Raw genomic sequence first — 1,995 nt, forward strand, 5'->3', positions numbered from 1 at the left:
CGATCGGTGATGAATGGGACACCCTATATATATATGTGTGTATATATATGTATATATATAATTTTTACTTTAAATTTTATACGCAGAATACGCCATTTCACGCGAAAGATACATTTTTCGATAGAGAGCGTACATCAGAGATATCCGTATTTTGAATCGGGTGTATCAATGATTTGGCGTAAAAAAAAGTTACGGGGAGAGAGAATAACGGCGCGAAAAATAAATACCGTTATATAACGCGTGAAGCTTCTCTGTGTGAAAATATAACGATAGAATTGACAGATTCAATCTCGGATTTTATCACGTTTGTAAAGAGTGGCGCATTAGAAATCATTCTTTCATACAACGTCATTTCGAAGAATTATTTTCAGATATAAAGCGTGTGCATTTACTTGGGGAGACAAGTCGGTTTCTCTCTTTCTCCATTATTAAAAGCCGTTCCATTTTCTTTTTCTTTTTCTTTTCTTTTTTTATCAATAGAATTCACTCGACAGCTTTTATCGGAATTTCCATTCAGTTAGACGGAGAAGCGTTCGTTGCTCTTTCATCGTCGCTCCTTTCATTAGCCGAAATAAAGGCGTCAAATGCTGAGTCGTAACCGCGTAATTGCAGCAAAACTATCCCGATATGTTGTTTTAACCAATCCTAATCCCTCTTGTCTTTCTTCTGCCGACGCAGTACGTCTTCGTCGTGATGGCCGTACTCGTTCTGGAAGCTGGAGTCGGTGCACTGGCGCGTCTGTATGAGGAACAAGTTGGCCCCGAATTGAAGATGAATTTGAATCGCACTTTCCTCGAGAACTATTCTGTGCGAACCCGGGAAACCGCGGCCATCGACCAGATGCAGAAAGAAGTAAGTACGAGCTCCCGCATATCGGGAAGAATTTCTTATTTATTTCTGAGGCCGACCCGCGATATATATAATAAATACATACATATATACGTACATACGGCCGTTTGCGCTTGAAGAGTTGTCCGTCGAACAATTGTGAACAAAATAGGACGCACCGACCAGTATTCCGATATCACGAATACCGGTGCACGTACTTCACGGTATCAATTTCCTCCCTCGTTGTCATTTTTATTCCCGTTGCATCTCTTGTGCGCTGTGGACCTTCCCTCCCAAGTAACGTTTTTGCGCAGCTTCAATGGTGCTTCATCGTTGCGGTGCCATCAGAAATACGCAATATAATACCGGCGTTGAGTGTTTACTGAAAACGTTTCGTATGACTTGTCAATACGTAATATGATCGTCGTTGGCAAATGGAGGATGTTCCAGAATCGGCGAGTACCCTTTTAATCATGAACAATTGCGGCCAATTCGCGAATGATTTTTCCTTGCTGAGAATTAGAGTTTCTGAAAAATTAAACACTGAGAGATTAGTTCGTTATATGTAAAGATAATGGAAGAAGCGGTACATAAACGAAACAGAGTAATATGTATTGGGATGGAACAAAAGTTCATAGCGCTGCGAACTTCAAAATTCAAGCAGCTGTAACTTCGTAAAAAGTGAACGAAATTAAATTTACAAAAAGGGTTTTAAAGCTTAAAATCTCTACTTTTCAAAAGTCGCTATGTCTGCTGAGTTTCTGTGAATTTGATAATTTTAACATAGAGAAAACTACGAACTGGACAAAATGAGAAATTTTCTTCTCACTTTGCGTCTGTCACGTGTTCAAAAAAACTTGGAAAAATTTTCAACTTTCTAACGCGAAAGTTTAAAGTTGAAAAAGTGAAAAATTGTATTATTTGGAAGTACAAAAAATTATTTGTACAGTCGAGAAATTTAATTTCTAAAATTATGTTTGCGTTCTTTTTTTTTTATTTATATTAGAACAAAACTCAATGTTAATAAATTTCTAATTAATGTTTCTATAAATACTTTTTCTAATACAAATCTCCTCTGATATACGAATACTTTTATATAATATATATATGTATATATACATATATATATTATATAAAAGTATTCGTATATCAGAGGAGATTTGTATT

General features: G+C 36.4%; 1 protein-coding gene across 1 annotated transcript in view; it reads left to right on the forward strand.

The window, feature by feature from the left end:
- Positions 1 to 1,995, forward strand: part of LOC108749375 (CD151 antigen-like) — a 129,483-nt gene that overhangs the window by 120,724 nt on the left and 6,764 nt on the right. The window contains exon 5 of the mRNA XM_018488022.1: positions 679 to 852. Within this exon, the coding sequence (XP_018343524.1) occupies positions 679 to 852 (174 nt within the window). The remainder of the gene's footprint in view (positions 1 to 678; positions 853 to 1,995) is intronic.

Source organism: Trachymyrmex septentrionalis, unplaced genomic scaffold, assembly GCF_001594115.1.
Source record: "Trachymyrmex septentrionalis isolate Tsep2-gDNA-1 unplaced genomic scaffold, Tsep1.0 scaffold29, whole genome shotgun sequence".
Classification (NCBI taxonomy): Eukaryota; Metazoa; Arthropoda; class Insecta; order Hymenoptera; family Formicidae; genus Trachymyrmex; species Trachymyrmex septentrionalis.